General features: G+C 33.5%; 3 protein-coding genes across 3 annotated transcripts; 2 read left to right on the forward strand and 1 right to left on the reverse strand.

Moving 5' to 3' along the window:
- The first annotated feature begins 2,204 nt into the window (after nucleotides 1-2,204).
- On the forward strand, nucleotides 2,205-2,834 carry LOC131649299 (protein SKIP34). The gene has a single exon (XM_058919068.1). It carries the CDS (start codon nucleotides 2,337-2,339, stop codon nucleotides 2,601-2,603), a length of 267 nt encoding a protein of 88 aa, XP_058775051.1. The 5' UTR covers nucleotides 2,205-2,336; the 3' UTR covers nucleotides 2,604-2,834.
- Nucleotides 2,835-3,026: 192 nt separating this feature from the next.
- Nucleotides 3,027-10,259, forward strand: LOC131649296 (nucleobase-ascorbate transporter 11-like). The gene is made up of 10 exons (XM_058919067.1): nucleotides 3,027-7,413; nucleotides 7,523-7,620; nucleotides 7,731-7,901; nucleotides 7,991-8,091; nucleotides 8,195-8,330; nucleotides 8,468-8,518; nucleotides 8,633-8,920; nucleotides 9,018-9,252; nucleotides 9,335-9,615; nucleotides 9,723-10,259. The coding sequence occupies exons 1-10, from the start codon at nucleotides 6,672-6,674 to the stop codon at nucleotides 9,942-9,944; spliced, it is 2,325 nt and encodes a 774-aa protein (XP_058775050.1). The 5' UTR covers nucleotides 3,027-6,671; the 3' UTR covers nucleotides 9,945-10,259.
- On the reverse strand, nucleotides 10,132-13,546 carry LOC131648619 (putative U-box domain-containing protein 50). Its single transcript, XM_058918361.1, has 8 exons — nucleotides 13,378-13,546; nucleotides 13,157-13,269; nucleotides 12,949-13,073; nucleotides 12,414-12,858; nucleotides 12,171-12,311; nucleotides 11,388-11,927; nucleotides 10,423-11,016; nucleotides 10,132-10,338 (listed from the first exon to the last, which is right to left on the reverse strand). Exons 1-8 carry the CDS (start codon nucleotides 13,544-13,546, stop codon nucleotides 10,132-10,134), a joined length of 2,334 nt encoding a protein of 777 aa, XP_058774344.1.
- Nucleotides 13,547-14,680: the final 1,134 nt, after the last annotated feature.

Raw genomic sequence — 14,680 nt, forward strand, 5'->3', positions numbered from 1 at the left:
ATCTCATCGGTTATCTCCCTACAATAATTTCACCAATCTTAAATTTATAAATAAATAAAAATTAGAATAAATTATGAAATAAATAGAAATTAAAGAGAGTTAAATGAGATATATTAATGACACATTAGAATAACATTAATTTGATTCTAATTATATTCAAAGTCATTATTGAAAGTCATTATTCTTTTTAAAATTTAATATTATTGATTATATATGACATCTTTATTAATAGTCAATATTCTCCGTATTAACATCTCATCTTGATTATATAGCATTTAATTTAATAATGATAATTAATATTATAAAATATTTTTATAATATCAAATATATTGATATTACTATAAATTTTGATATAACAAATTTTCATATAATATTTTTATATTATTATAGTATTCATTTAACATCATTTATTTTAAATAATGATATCAAATATATATGGTATTTTTATTAATAGTCAATATTCTCCAATCTCCAATTTTCTCACAAGTGTTTTTTACATCCCTTTTTTTCATCATTTTCTTCACCAAATATCATTGGCTTTTATCAGATTTCCTCCTCAAAATTAATTTTCAATTCTCTCTCTCTCTCTCTCTCTCTCTCTCTCTCTCTCTCTTCAAATTTCACGTTCCAGAATTTCCTCTCTTCTCCTTTCATATTCTTTATCCTTTATGACTACCTCCATGAACAACATCAAGTAATAAAATAAAAACATAACATGACATGTTAGAATTAAATAATAAACCTAAAAGAGTAAGATTAACATCTCAAATTGACTCTTGCAGTAGTTGTTTCGCAGATCAGGACCATGTATGTGTAAAGCTTCCCTTCCCCACTCAACATTGAACTGTCTTAAAATTAAATTAGAGCATTCCACTACAAAAGACAGTTATCTTAATTAAATCAAGTTGCAAACATATTTTCCTTACATACTCAGATCCACCAAGAGAAGGAAAAAACCAAAGGATCATGGCTAAATAAAAAATGAAGTAACTTGTAGAAACTTGTGAAAACAAAAATCAAACATGAAATAACTCTCACACCACCAACAACAAATAACACCATACAAACGAAACAGAAGTTGAAGAATGAAGAAGAATATAACCAAAATCAAAAGGGAAGAGGAGATCCGCGTTGAATCGAAACCTGCAAAGAACAAAAATCTGTTATAACATCGAAAGTTACTTCTTCATCAACAAACGTTCAAATTCCAACAGCACATCTTCAAACGCGAACGAAACCACTCAGCAACATCATCAAATCGTCGATCGCGTACATATTCTTCCTTCTGCGTGAGCCAACAGATCCAAACCTCAAACAACAAACACTAAATCAGAATATATCACAAAAAGTGATATATGAATGGATAAAACATTATTGAAGTTGAAGAAGGAAGAAACAAAAAGATCATCATATCATAAACTATAAGCGATAACTCTGTTAGATAGTCGACCAAATACTTCAACTGCATCAATGGAACCTGAAAACAGTAAAAGGTAAACATCTCAACAGATAAATTAGAGAGATAAAAAATAATCTAGGTTGTGTGGAAGATTTTGGGTTTGGCTAGGGCCTAGGGTTTCGTTAGTGAGTTTTGATAGCAGATCTGGATTCGTTAGTGAGGAAGAACAAAAATTGAAACGCAACTCAGTTAGAGTTTGTTTGCAGGAAATAAAGATGAAAGAGAAGAGAGATATGAAGAAAGAAAAGAGAGAGAGGTTTAGAGAAAATGAAAAAGGTTTAGTGTTACATTGGGAACCATTTTCCTCTGCAAATTCAGAAAACTGAAGTACAAATATTTGAATTAAAGTTGTGATTTGTCTTTCCAAGAAAGAAATAAAATAAAAATATTCATAAAAGCTTGTATTTGGATTTTCTGAAGACCAAACGTGATTCCATTCCATGAGGCAGTAGATTGAGAAGCTTTGCAATTAAGGTGTCCACTTGGCACAACATGGAAGCAAGGGGGCAAAATGGTATTTTCTAAATCAGTTAACTTTCTTATATTGTAGATTCTTACTATAGTTTCGAGGGCAGCTTGATCTCATATACCGTTTCTTTCAACATTGATGATGTGTACGAATTGACAAGAAACTTTCTTTATTTTTATTTAATTTTTGGGGCCTTAAAAATTGTTTTTGTGTACTCAAACGTGTTGAGCCTTTATTACACTAGTACGGAATCACAATAAACTTAACCACAACGATAAACAAAAATAAAAAATAAAAAATCATAAACAAATTAATAATTAGGTGCGAAAGAAAACGTGAATTAGAGAAGAAAAAAAAAATCTCACCATCGCAAAACCCAACCCAGAAATTTCTTCAAAATCCGAAGCTATGTGTTGTGGCCAACATCCCTTCTTTCCAAGAGACGCCGGCACCGATCAATCTCCGTCGGCGCTCGAAAACCTCCGCGTCCGCCTCGCCGACACCGAAGCTCGCCTCGCACGCGCCAGAGCGCGTGAAGCCCAGCTCACGCTCCGTCTTCACGAGATGAAGCGCTTCCTATCTGTTATGGAAATTCTTGAAGGCTATCTCAAACGCCGGTACCGTCTTCAACAACAACGTCTCGCTCGCCTCCTTTCTGTTCCGCCTACTGTATAACCGTCACCGTCACCGTCACCGGGAAACCTGTCTATATGATGTTGTTACATAATTGTGGATGTTTGTTGTAAAATTTGGGATGCTTTAGTCTTTAATTTTAGCGGATTTGTGGAAATTCGTTCGGATTCGTTGTTGTTAGGGTTTATTGTTTAGGTTCAAGAATTGGTGTTGTTTTTATAGATTTTGTGAATTTGATTGATGATATAAGATGGAAATTGTTACTTTGTTGTTTTTCGTGTTGTTTGTAGATTGAATTGAAGTTGTGATGTGCTATTTTCTCAGGTAATTTGTTGTTGTGTTAGGTTGAAACTTGAAAAGGTGAATTGAATTCATGTTAGGTATATGAATAATTTGATTCATATTCATGTGCAAATAGCGGTTGATGCTTCTGCGAGTAATCGTGTTGTGACGAGCTTGCTAAATGTGCCGGAAGGTGTTTAGAAAGGATCAAGTTAGTCGGGATACCTTGATTTCACACGATTAGCGCATTGATGAGTGTTGGATCATGATCAAACAGTCGGTGTTTTGGATTTTCAGGAAAAAATTAACATCTGCATGTTTGGCGAATTGTGTGATCTGAATGCAATAATTCCGTAATGAGTTGATTGTGTGAATGCAGGGAATCCATTTTCATTTAGAAGAGTTTATTAGTTGAGAGTTTTATTAGACAAACTTGTGTTTAAGTGGTTAGAAGTGCTTATGAAAATAGAATGGCTTATAGAAATAGGTTATGTAGAGTTATCCCTCAATTTTTCTTCCATTGGACAATCTGTTTAATTGTGAACACTTGATGATAATTGACAAGGGAATAGAAACCTCTAGTTGTGATATTGCCGCATTGCATTGTTACTTTATGCTACTTTGTGGTCTAGTTACCTGCTTAGAATTAGAAAAGGGAAAGTAAGAGGGGTAGAGAAGTTAAGGGGAGAGAACTTAATTTTGTCACAATATGTTCAGAAAGTTTGTATATTTTAGGAAATAGCTCTTCTCATTCTTGTTGTAGGGAAATCACATTGTTGTTTGGTATCTCTGTCTTATTTAATTTCTCTGTCTTATTTAATTTCTTTGTCAACCATTTTGTAGGGATGAGATTTTTTTATAGCCTAATCTGAAGAACATATGTATCACATTTTTTTGCCTTCTTGCCCTTCCCTTTTGTCCTGCCGTGTTGAATCTTCATCCACCCTTTTGCATTTCCTTTCATTTATCTCTTTCCTATCAGGTATGCTGAAATTTTCTTGATCATCTATAGAGAATTTGTTATGAAAATTGGGCAGCATGAATTCAGTCATGAGTTGGTGAAACAGTGTTAATGATCACCTTAACCAACAAAAAATGAAAAGGTAATGAATGCATCAAATGCAGTTCATCCATCAGGTGATATATGACATGCCTTTTGTACTCCAGCAGATCACATATTACTTTGAAGTTTTACTTTGGTAAATTAGCATGGATCAGTGTTTCTATGATCTATCTAATATGAACTGTTTTGTTGTAGAGTGTTTTATGCAATCATGCTTGATTAGCATTACTCAGTTTGGTATTCTGTTGTCTCAGGATCGAACAACATCATGAGAAATGTAGTTGTTCAGAGCATTTTGAATATTATGGTCTGGGTTGATTTTATTTACTTTGATCTTGTCTAAAGGAATACATTATTTGACTGTGGCTGCCATAGAAAGCCTGAGTTGATCTGGATAGAAGAGCCATTGATCATAGATATCACTTCTTTTTGCATTAGTTGAAAATAATTGAGATGTGGTTTTAGTTCTGTTCTTGTTATAGATGATTGCAGAAGACTATCATAGTCAGGTAGGTATTACCAAGCTAGCATCATTAGCTAATCATGAGCCCTGAAAGAAAATTCGGAAAGTCCATTTGATCATAAGCCAAGGCTTAGACCTTAATTTTGCAGAAGGGTCTTGTCAATCTGAGAAGGTTATGTGTAAAATGAAGAGTGAGGAGTTTGCCTAGATGATAATTCATTGATTTGCTTAATATTTGACTGGTGCTGTCCTTTCTTAAGTTGCATTTTTTCTGCTATGCCAAAACTTAGTTATGTATTGTGCATTTGTTTGTTTGAATTTGAAGTAGATACATTACAATATCTAGTTTATAATATTGGTTTGCTTAATCAGTTGTAGACCTTATCTTTATTTGATGCCGAAAGTTACGGACAACCACATATAAATTACAATTCTTGTTCCGCATTTGCCATTCATCATCTTGGATCAACTTCATTAATTAAAGTGTTTCTTCTTCTTCTTCTAGTTTCAACTTGAAGTTGGTATGTTTGTTAATTTTGTTCAAAAGTTTGTTTAGCCTCTTTAGTCTTTATCTCCTCATTGATTATTCTTAATCTTCTAAGTACTTCATGGAGATTAACTTGTTTGGTTTGACCAAGCTTAAAGTTTAATAAATTGTAACTTCATGGGGAGTGTTAGAATATTATAAGTATATTATAATATCTTTTATATCAATTTATATTATTTTAATGTATCTATTATTATCAGACTTGTATTAGTTATTATTATCATGATCTCTTCTTAATTTAGGACAGAATTTATGTATCCTATAAATAGGGATTGATATTTAGTCTTTTGTATCAAGTCAATTGCTATTATCTATAATTTTTTTCCTCATTTTTTACACATAACCACCACAAATTCAACATACATAAATAGAGAAATAATAAATGAAATAATTTTTTTTAATTAAACAGATATATTTGAAGTTTGTTATTAATAGCAAATACTACCTTTGGTCAATTTTATAAGAGACACTTTTGATTAATAAAAATTGATGTATTTAGTTCAATATATATTAGGTTTTTGTTGAAGTTTCTCTTATACAAAGAATCGGAGGAAGTATTTATTTGTTTGTGCAAAACTAATCTTAAAACTTCCATGTGTGAATATAACAATTTTTTCCTTTCATTATTGATTGATGTTAGGATTCAGAGTTTGTATCATTCAGCTTTATTATATTATGGTTTGGTGACTTACAAAGGGGATAACATCATGAAAAGTTTTAAACAATTAAAGAGTGATATCTTATATTATACTCATCTTAACTTGTTATTATGACTATTATTTCCATTTTGATTCTTAAAACTCAAGTCAAGTAACTAATGAAGCACATAGTAAGTGGTTGTGGACTTGCTCATACCGTCCTTTTGAAAAGATTAGATTCCCATAATCACACAAATAATTTTTGCTCTAAAAAATAGTTACTAGTTGAAAAAAGTTTAGAACTCTAACAATTTCAGACGTAATCACAAAGTTATTTGTTTATTTTAAATTAAAAAAACTCAGTCATAATTATGGTATGATATGTCTGAGGTTAAATGTAGCCTAAGGATAAGATAACGTGATATGAAAGTTTTTTTTTGTCAAATAGTTTAACGGCTGAAATACATTCTTTAAAGATGAACAAGTGAGATGTCGCAGGTTAGAATTGACACCCCTATATTTAAATATCTCTGCACAATTATCAATTGAGTTGGTTTATTGGGACGATCAGTCATGAAGTTAGGTAAATATAGAGTTAAGGAAAACAAATCATAAGCTTAAGTTTTATGTGTAAAATTTGTTTAGATAAACAATTAAACATCATCCTTAGTTATCATGTGACAAACAAATTAAACTACTTTCTGAACCTCCCTCAAACTCTGCTCATTAGAATAAAAACAATGAAACTTCATTTACAAGTAAAGAGTCCCACGTTGTTGTAGTATCAATTTCCACTTTCCACCAATAAAGAAAACAAAAAACAACAAAATTAAGATTCAGACACTTTCCATCTCATAATTCACCTCCTAAAAATTAGTTTGTTACACTGTCAACATCAAACATTCACTCACACATCTTATGATAGAAACATGTAAGCTGCATTGAGTTAAACTTGTCGCCATTTTCACTGTACCTTTGCTTCTACTCTCTGTCTCTTCATCTGGAGTTTGTTTTTTCCCTTGCTGTAGTGTGAAGCCTCATGCATCTCTTCTTGTCATTGTAAAGTTACTATCTTTTTTCTCTACATTATATTGGGTGTAATTTATTCAAGTTTTCAATGGAGTTTTCCAAGGAAAAAGCTAAAATGGAAACTGGGTTAAGCTCGAAAAATTTAGATAAGGGGAGGGTTATGAGGGGTGGTAATAGCAAAAAGAAGGAACTTTCTAGTAATGGTATCAAAATTGAACCTTTTGTTCCTAGAAGAGATCATAATCCTAAAGAGTTGAAGACTTGGGCAAAGAGAACCGGGTTTGTGTCTGATTACTCGGGTGAAGTAGGTACTAGTGCAAGTGGGAATTTTGAAAGTGATGTTGTTGATTATGATCATAAAGAAGTAGGAGGGTCTTCTCCTAAGATAGAGATTGATCCGGTTCTCGGGGTAGCGAGGCCAAGCCAGGACGACGAGATTGAGCTGGATTCTGAGTCTAAGCATGGAGGTAGAAGGAGTGAGAAAGATAGGTTTTTGAGGCCAAACTATGCTTTGAATAGGATTATAGGGAACCAAAATCAGAAGAGGAAAAATGGGGTTGAACCTGTTTTGGATTATGGTGAAAAGAAAATTGATTTGAGAGGGAATGGTGAGACTACTAGTTCGACGGAGAATTTGATTAGGGATATCAATGGTCATGGACTTGGAGTCTCTGCGGTTGTTCCACTTCCAGAACAAAAGAGGGAAGAGGGAGGTGTAACTGAAGGAGAAGTTAAGGTGAATTTGTATGCCGAAAGAGAGGAACCTGCTGATAGAGGGTGGCATAGACCTTCTGAAATGAAGTATGGACTAACCGAAAATCCTGGTTTTGGTTAGTTTAAATTATGTTTTGGATAGTTATCAAAATAGTATGGTTGGTTTAACTTGAATCTGTATGGAAAAATTGATATCTAATTACATTATAGCATCTTTAACTGCAGTACTTCTTATCTACTATGGCCTGCAGCACTACTTATCATTGATTGGCTCATTGGTGTTTATTCCGTTAGTAATGGTTCCGACAATGGGTGGAACAGACGTAAGCATATGTGATTTTATGAAATGGTTAATGTATTGATTATGTAAAAGAAAAATCGACAGTTTTCCAGGCTCGTATGTATTCATTCACTTTTGTTTCAATGATGACAGAGCGATACTGCTAATGTAATTTCTACGATGCTGTTTCTTTCTGGCGTCACAACGATAATGCATTTGTACTTAGGAACTCGACTGCCTTTAGTTCAAGGGAGCTCATTTGTGTATTTGGCTCCGGCATTAGTTATCATAAATTCTGAAGAGTTTCGAAATCTTACGCACCATGTAAGTCACATATAACTTTGGTTTTTCTACTTATTGTTGCTTACTGTTTCTGGTTTTTTTATGTTAATAATGTGTTGTTATAACTGCAGAAATTTAGACACATAATGAGGGAACTTCAAGGAGCTATAATTGTTGGTTCGATATTTCAATGTATTCTTGGATTAAGTGGTTTAATGTCTATTCTTCTCAGGTAACAAGAAGCTTCATTGAACTTCATCAGAAGAAAGTTATCACGACTTAGGACTTAACTATTTATATTCAATCTTTGCAATTTTACTACTAATTTGTTGCAGGGTAATCAACCCAATTGTGGTGGCTCCAACGGTTGCTGCAGTAGGTTTAGCATTCTTCAGCTATGGATTTCCACAAGCTGGCACTTGCATTGAAATCAGCATTCCACTAATAGTTTTGGTTCTTATATTCACTCTGGTGAGTCCCCGTGACCCGACCGACCATTTCATTTCTTTTCATAAGACATGAACTCTTAGACTTTTTGTCTTTCATTAAACCATTTCATCAGTTGTTTTGAAACTCATATCAATGTTTCGTATTTTTCTTATTTGAAGCATCTTCGCGGAATATCTATCTTTGGACACCACTTGTTTCGAATTTATGCTGTAAGTAGTATATAAATTAAGATGTGACTTGTTTTGTGCCTACGTCTCCGACTGCATAGTGGCTGCATTACCTATATATTAACAAATTCTGTTGACACGCTTTAATATTTGCAGGTTCCTTTAAGTGTTACGATAACTTGGATATATGCATCGTTTTTAACGGCCGGGGGAGCATATAACTACAAGGGATGCGATCCGAACATCCCTAGTTCAAACATTCTGATCGATGCATGCAAAAAACATGCTTATACAATGAAGCATTGCAGGGCTGATGTATCAAATGCATTGTCAACTTCTTCATGGCTCCGAATTCCTTACCCTTTACAATGGGGTTTCCCGATATTCCATTTTAGAACTTGCATAATCATGGTCATAGTCTCGCTGGTTGCCTCCGTGGATTCTGTAAGTACATAAAGAGAGTAAACATCGATTTCGGTCTTTGAAAAATCACGTTTAAACTTTCAAATGAATTTATGTGAATGGTATGTTCATTTTGTAGATTGGATCATATCATAGCGCATCTCTGAGGATTAATTTGAAGCCTCCAACCTCAGGAGTTGTGAGCCGCGGAATTGCATTGGAGGGCTTCTGTAGTATATTGGCAGGTTTTTGGGGTTCAGGAACCGGTTCAACTACCTTGACAGAAAATGTTCACACAATCGACATAACAAGGGTGGCGAGTCGGAGGGTAGTGGAACTCGGAGCAGCCTTCATGATCCTCTTTTCATTTATCGGTATAGCAACAAAACTCAAGACATGATATCATAACTTTATGTCAAAATTGTTAAACAAATAATAAGCTCTCTTTCTTTATAGGAAAGGTAGGTGCTCTTCTAGCTTCTATTCCACAGGCATTAGCTGCATCAGTACTATGTTTCATATGGGCCCTTATTACCGCATTAGGCCTCTCGACATTACAGTATGGTCAATCAGGAAACTTTAGGAATATAACGATAGTTGGAGTTTCGTTGTTCCTTGGTCTATCAATCCCTTCGTATATTCAACAATACCAGCCTCAAACCAGTTTGATATTGCCCTCATATCTGGTTCCATACGCAGCTGCTTCTAGCGGACCATTCCATTCAGGAATTAAACAAGTAAGCACTTATCTACGATGACATCCATTGCATAAAATTTGGATCCCTAAAACTACTAGTTGGTTTCTTTTCTATGAAGCTAAGCTAACTTGTCCTATTTGTGTTAGCTTGATTTTGCAATCAATGCCCTTATGTCCTTAAACATGGTGGTTACAATGTTGGTGGCATTCGTACTGGAAAACACGGTACCAAGAAGTTCTCAAGAACGAGCGGAGTATATATGGACGCGACCTCAAGACATTGCGACTGATCCCTCGCTGGCATATGCGTATTCGCTTCCAAAGAAAGTTGCTAGATGTTTCTGTTGGGCAAAATGGTTAGGAGTATGATGACAAAGTTTTCTGTCGATTTCCTCTATTCAGCTTGTGAGCCTTCGTAGATGGAACATAGTGATGTTTTTGCATGGAAGATATCGAGAAGTTTATGAAGAATAAAACGTATAGATGGATTGATTTACAGTATACGAAATAGTAAATAGAATGTATAGCACTGATTACTGATACGTAATTCTTGTAATTAATAGATAATTCGTTTTTTTGTAGCTGATCTGTTACTATGCCAGTACTGTATTAGAGAACGAAGGTTATGATTAGGGAAAAGTAGCGTGTTGTCGAGCCTCAAGCTTTTAGGCGATATTTCATTTCCAGAATCCAACCACTCTTCTATTGCTTCTAGCTCATATGAATATCCATCTGCTGCAATGTGCGGATTCCTCATTGTTTTCTGCACCAAAATTATAACCTTAAGTTAAACCGTAACCAAAACCGCAATATATCACAATAGAATATAAACGATTAGGAGGCTAACCTGAAGGATTGGACAAAGGAAAATGTTAGGAACTTTAATGGAGTCACAACCCTTTCCTTTGATCGTATCGAGTTCTTTCATAACTCTTGTTATGCTTATTTCTTCATTTGAAATGAGCCTTATTGCTAAGTCCAAAACTTCTCTTGCAACATCAAATGGCCATTCATCACCAATCTCATCGAAAAATGCTTCTGTATCGATTGTCACCCAATTTCCTCTTCCAGTCAATAGATGCAGCAACAAAGCCCCTATTGCCTTCATATCCGACTCAACATTACATTCATCGTTGCAGCCATGAAACTCGAACCCTGCCACCTTTGCAACAAGGTTTTTGTCTAGGAGGATGTTGGATGCAGAAATGTGACAGTGTATGATGGACCTGGGCTGATATGTGTTGAGAAAGCCTATCCCTGAACAAACTTCTATGGCTATCCTTATACAATCTTGATAGCTTATGGCCCTTCTTGTCTTGCAAAGTAGGGCTTCTTCCAAGGCGCCGTTGTCCATGTATTCGAAAACTAAGCATTTCGGGTCCGAACAGAAGCCCAATACAGCAACCAGATGAGGATGCCGAATATCACCAAGAGAAACCAACTGCAAAAAATAAATTTTAACTTCAGAAAAGATCCCTACAACTTAAAAACATATAATTTGAATTATGTATGAAACAATCACTGAGTAATCCAGAGGATCAATCTCACCGGCCACTAGCAGCAATCCAATTAAAATTAGAGCAAAGTTCTGTCTGGACTGACCTAACACAAGAATTGTTGGCACGGTGATTCGAACTAGAGACCTTGAGAGAAACATATTCTTAGGTCTCAAACCTTGGCACAGTAAACCTGAGACCTTGAGAGGAACATACTCATAGGTCTCAAACCTTCACCGACAGGCCAAATCCCGGGCTTAACTTCAGAGTAACATAATACAAGTAGATATCATATTTTTCTTGTTTGCTTATTTACCTTAGTTTGGAAATCTTGTTGGGACAAGGCAAGAGTAGAATCAATCATCTTGATTGCAACATTAGAATTATTAATGTTTCCTCTATAAACATTACTCCAATCTCTACCAGATTTCAACCTCAAGTATTCCGAAAAATTGTTGGTAGCTATGATGATCTCTTCCTCTGTGTACTCTTCTAAACAACAACTCTTATCTTTTAGCTTATTGCATATTTTCTTGCCATCATTTTCTTTGAAAAACATAATCCTTTTGTTCAACACATCTCTTTGTCTACTTAACTCCTCTATTTCCATTAACATCTTTGTTCTTTCAGCCATTACGTTCTCGAATTCGGTTTCACATTCTGAAATTTCCAATGCGGAATCATGAAGTTTACTTTGAAGCTCCAGTTGTAGCTCTTCCATCGAGCTAAGACTTTGATCGTTATGTTCAATATTCGTTCTGATTTTTTGAATTTGTTCTTTTTCTGTATTTAGTTCCTTCTTTAGCTCTTCCTTTCTTGCCATTTCTTCACTTATTAGATATTCAAGTTCTTCTTCCTGAAAATAATCACAGCTTTTACGATACCAAAATTATATACACAAATATGATAATGTTTCATAGTTCATTACACAAAAAATAGACGAATAAGACAATTTTTACGCATTTCTTAGTTTAATATCCTCACACACTATACTTAACGCTCTATGGAGCCGTCAATGAACCTACAGTTGAGGGAGGGACACAGTTCTTCCCTCACGCAATCACTTAAAGAAGAGAGAATCGCTATTTAAAATTATTACCCGAAGATTGGATATATAAATAGCCCATTCAGCCTTTGCATGCCTCTCCAAATTCTCCTTTTCTTCTTTTCTCTTCATTTGGATTGTATTATAAGCTTCATTCAGTTTATCCGTCAAGATCTTAAATTTCTCTGCCCCACTCTAAGCTTGTACCAAAAATGGCCAATAAGTATAATATGAAATAATGAAAATGACATTGAAGATTAGAAAAGAAGCATTATAGTTTTCAATTTTCATTAGTACCTTATTATCAGAATTTTTAAGTTGTTGGACAAATGGCTCAATTGGACTAAAGTAAGAATCATCATCATTGTATTGTCCACAAACTCCTTCGTCCGTGTTTAACGACAGTAACTCTTGAAAATAATTATCGATTTCTCGGATATAAAATTCCCACTCGTTTTGATCAATCTGAGACTCCGAACTTGTCGATGATCTGCTAGAACTAGAACACCCTTGGTTGGAATCAATAGTTTTATCACAGAAAATTCTCGCTATACAATCTTTAATATTCGTCTTATAATCTCTCATTTTGGCAACCTTGTCGCCGCTATCGTCCTCCATGGTTATCTCATCGTTTTTCACTCTCGGAGAAACTTGTTTCCCTCCACAGATAATGAACAATTCACAGAAATCCGGCTTGTGCTGATGAACGTAGAATAATCCGTTCATGGCGTCTTTCGATTTCCTATACAACAACAACGAAAAATATAATCGAAATTCGAAACCAAAATCATATTTAACTCATAGAAATATAGATAGAAAGAAATAAGAATACATGGAAGGTCTCATGAATGAAAATCCAATGACCAATTTGGTTATTCCAAGACCAAGGATCAAATCTATAGTGAGATTTTGCATTGGTTTATCAAATTTCTCAACCTCAAATGTTTCAGCAGGAACCTGCAAAATGACATAGAAACCATTCTTTAAATTATTCGAGTTTGTTAGTTTAGAGAAACAATAAAATGAATAAACTTCCTCACTTTGTCACATATAGCTATATACTTGGAAAGCAAGTTATTGATAATGTTTTGCTCATAGTTCCTTATCCGTTCTAGTTTTTCTTCGCATGCACCTTTAGCAGGGAGTTTTCCAACTGTTACAAAATTACGAAATATAAACATAGTGGTAAATTATCCGGCTTTTGAAAAGACCAGACTCAGACTTAAAAATATGTATATGGCAGGCTTCACTCCAGACTTACGGAGTGTATAAACATGATCGTTGGAAGGGTTGTATTTGACATGTAAGATGATTATAGAAATATTTGGATGAGAATTCCATTTTTTGAGAGCCCAATCCAATGTTTGAAATCCATCTAGCACATCATAGCCAACTGCAACATATATTTTTTCTGTTTGAGTAGAATCCATGACTTAGAGAGTTGTTAAGTGTGATAAGTTTAGGAAATGGAAAATATAGTTGTGAAAGAAGTTAGGTGAATATTGATGGACGATGTTTACTATAAGTGTGAGTTGAATGCTATTATGTTATAACCAAAGAGAAACCTTTGGACTTTTTTGTATTGCTTTCAATGCTTGGAAAAATAATGTGCATGTTGTTGGTATATTCTTAAGGATATTACCATGATTTTATTTGTGAAGTTAAATTTATTTACTATGAAACAGTTATGTACAATAGTGATTACCAGGAATCTGAAAAAGCTGTTCTTCTGTTTACATTATAAAATTTCCGGGAATCTAGTAGCAATGCTTTTCTTCTGTTAACATTATAAAATGATAAAGGGTGTATTGGAATATAGGATTTTAAAATATTTTTTTATGATAAATTTTTTTGTGGTATTCAATTAGAATTTTTATAAAACTAAAATAAAAATCTGTAATATTCAATTAAGACAATTCTAATTTTTTCAACATAATGAATTCTATTATATTTAATTGATATTTCTCGTTACTTATAAAAATATCTATTGATATTCAAAAAATTTATAAATTTTAATGGAATTCTATTATGGTTAATCACCATGTTATATATGGCGAATTCCAAAAATAACCCTTTAAAAAAATATATTCCATTTCTGCCATTTGTAAATTTCTTGTTTTGCCCTTAGCTAAATTTGATCAACAGAAATAATGATATAACAGTTAGTTTATTTTTTATTTTTTTTATTTTATTATTACAAGGATTATCCATATTGATTTTTTAACTTACTTTTTAGGTATTTTATTGCCAAATTTGTTGACGTGGAATTTAATTTTTTATTTTAAGTTATTTTTTAATTTTACCTAATAATCCTTTATTTATTTATTTATTTATTTTAGTTTTATTAATTTATTATTCTTAAATTGTTAAAATTTAAAATACCTAGAACATCCACTCCTTTCTAGAACATCTTAGCCACCCAGACAATTTGATTTCCTTTTCTATTAGCTTTTATCAATATTTAAAACACATAGCTACTATTTATTTTTCAAATTAATTTTACACGAGTATTATTCAATCATATATTAAACTGAGTCTGAAAATATTATTTATATAAATATATA

Source organism: Vicia villosa, linkage group LG2 (genome assembly GCF_029867415.1).
Source record: "Vicia villosa cultivar HV-30 ecotype Madison, WI linkage group LG2, Vvil1.0, whole genome shotgun sequence".
Taxonomy (NCBI): Eukaryota; Viridiplantae; Streptophyta; class Magnoliopsida; order Fabales; family Fabaceae; genus Vicia; species Vicia villosa.